At 40.2% G+C, this 1,861-nt stretch overlaps 1 protein-coding gene across 1 annotated transcript; it reads left to right on the forward strand.

Moving 5' to 3' along the window:
- Nucleotides 1–325: 325 nt before the first annotated feature.
- LOC111510313 (testis-specific serine/threonine-protein kinase 3-like) lies at nucleotides 326–1,655 on the forward strand. Its single transcript, XM_023166218.2, has one exon. It carries the CDS (start codon nucleotides 433–435, stop codon nucleotides 1,579–1,581), a length of 1,149 nt encoding a protein of 382 aa, XP_023021986.2. The 5' UTR covers nucleotides 326–432; the 3' UTR covers nucleotides 1,582–1,655.
- The last annotated feature ends 206 nt before the right edge of the window (nucleotides 1,656–1,861 follow it).

Genomic DNA, 1,861 nt, shown 5'->3' on the forward strand with positions numbered 1-1,861 from the left:
AGAAACTTTTTGAGATAATGTTGGTTCTGAAAATTATGGACTGAAAGGTGGAAGGAAATGTCTGAAAATGAGTGAGTTATATCATCAGCTTTTGAAAGTCAACGTTACAGAAAGGAGATAAGTATGCTCTCTTTCATGAAGAGTAGAGGACTGCATTACCCGTTTGACCTCATTGAGATTTGTATGTGATCATTCGAATAAAAAAAATACTGCCACACTAGAAAACAACGTGAAATATGTAGTTTTGTGCAAATTACCTTGTATACGACTACTGACTTGAGATGAGTATAGTCACCAGTTGCCAATCAACCATATTCAAAAATCAGTAATTTTCCATTCTGGTTGAATTGTAACTTTGACAGTCAAGTGTCAAACAGAAACTATGTTCAAAATTCCAGTGTGAAGTAACAAAAATGCTTACTCATCCAAACTATGGGAAAATCTCCCATGCTGAGAGACTCAGAAGAGGCACTTCTAGCGTCAAAAGGTTACCGTCTAATGAAAAAACTTGGTGAGGGTTCTTATGCCCCAGTATTTCTTACTGAATACCTAGGTGAAACTGAAAAATCGAAAAATAACAAAAAAGAAGAACCTACCAACCTGGCATGCAAGGTAATCGATGCGAAAAATGCCCCGAAAGATTACGTGAAGAAGTTTCTACCTAGAGAGTTGGCAATCTTGTCCATGGTGAATCACCCTCATATCGTCCACGTGCATAGCATTTTCCAGAGAAAGAGCAAGTACTTCATCTTCATGAGAATGGCGGAAAATGGCGATCTTCTGGATTACATCTTGGAACACGGACCCGTATCTGAAGCGAGATCCAGATTGTGGTTCAGGCAGATAAGCCTGGCTGTACAGTATCTACATGAGCTGGGAGTAGCTCACAGAGACTTGAAGTGCGAAAACTGTCTAATCTCCGCTAATAATAATCTGAAACTGACCGACTTCGGATTTTCCCGGTTCATCATCGACATGAGGGGTCGATGCAAAGCGAGCTCCACATACTGTGGTTCCCTCAGCTACGCAGCTCCAGAAGTCCTCAAAGGCAACCCTTACTATCCAAAAATGTCCGACTGTTGGTCACTAGGAGTAATCCTCTTCACCATGCTCAACAAAGCTTTACCCTTCGATGAGAAGAAAGTGAGGGAACTGCTAGAACATCAACTCAATGGTAAGTGGAAATTTCGATCCAAAGTAGACGAGGTGGTGAGTGAAAACGTTCACTACGTAGTGGAGTGTTTGTTGAATCCAGACCCAGTGAAACGCTGGACCGCTACGCAAATCGTGGAATCGGACTGGATAAAAATGGATCAGAGACTAGCGCACTTGACTGCAGACGAGCAGTACTGCCTGAATCAAGCCAAAACGAATGGTTTGGTCTTCATGCAAGAAGCTAGAACGCAGATTCGTAGGGCTTCCAGAATTGAAAAGTCCGACAGGCTGATGAGAATCGAAAAGAGGGACAGTATTGCTCCAAAGCCAAAGGAGGAAGAGGAGGTGACAATGTTCAAAGAATCTGATCCAGCTGATGGCAAATATTCAAGTAGTTTGAAGAATTCTCGAGTTTATCGTGACTGAAAGAAGTTTTTATTCATAGGCTCCAATTTGTCTCAGATGTTGTATTTATGAAAAATAAAATTGAACTTCCAATATTTTTTGCTGATTATTTCAAGAATTTAGATAGATGAACAGATAGAAGATATCAATAATGAGAGCTGGTGAGTTTTGTGAAGTGAGTTGAACGTAAGTATCAAATTCTATCCGACCATTCCAATGAAGTAATGAGGTCGAAAATGAGAAAGAACATTGTTGATGTTCCATCAATAGGCAAAAGGCAAGTTTCTCTTTTCTAATATAT

Source organism: Leptinotarsa decemlineata, unplaced genomic scaffold (assembly GCF_025532065.1).
Source record: "Leptinotarsa decemlineata unplaced genomic scaffold, Ldec_3_MD MMD2_tig00002974_RagTag_RagTag, whole genome shotgun sequence".
NCBI lineage: Eukaryota > Metazoa > Arthropoda > Insecta > Coleoptera > Chrysomelidae > Leptinotarsa > Leptinotarsa decemlineata.

Excerpts from the sequence above, each read along its gene's own strand:
- LOC111510313 (XM_023166218.2), top strand. The coding sequence starts at position 433 with ATGGGAAAATCTCCCATGCTGAGAGACTCAGAAGAGGCACTTCTAGCG.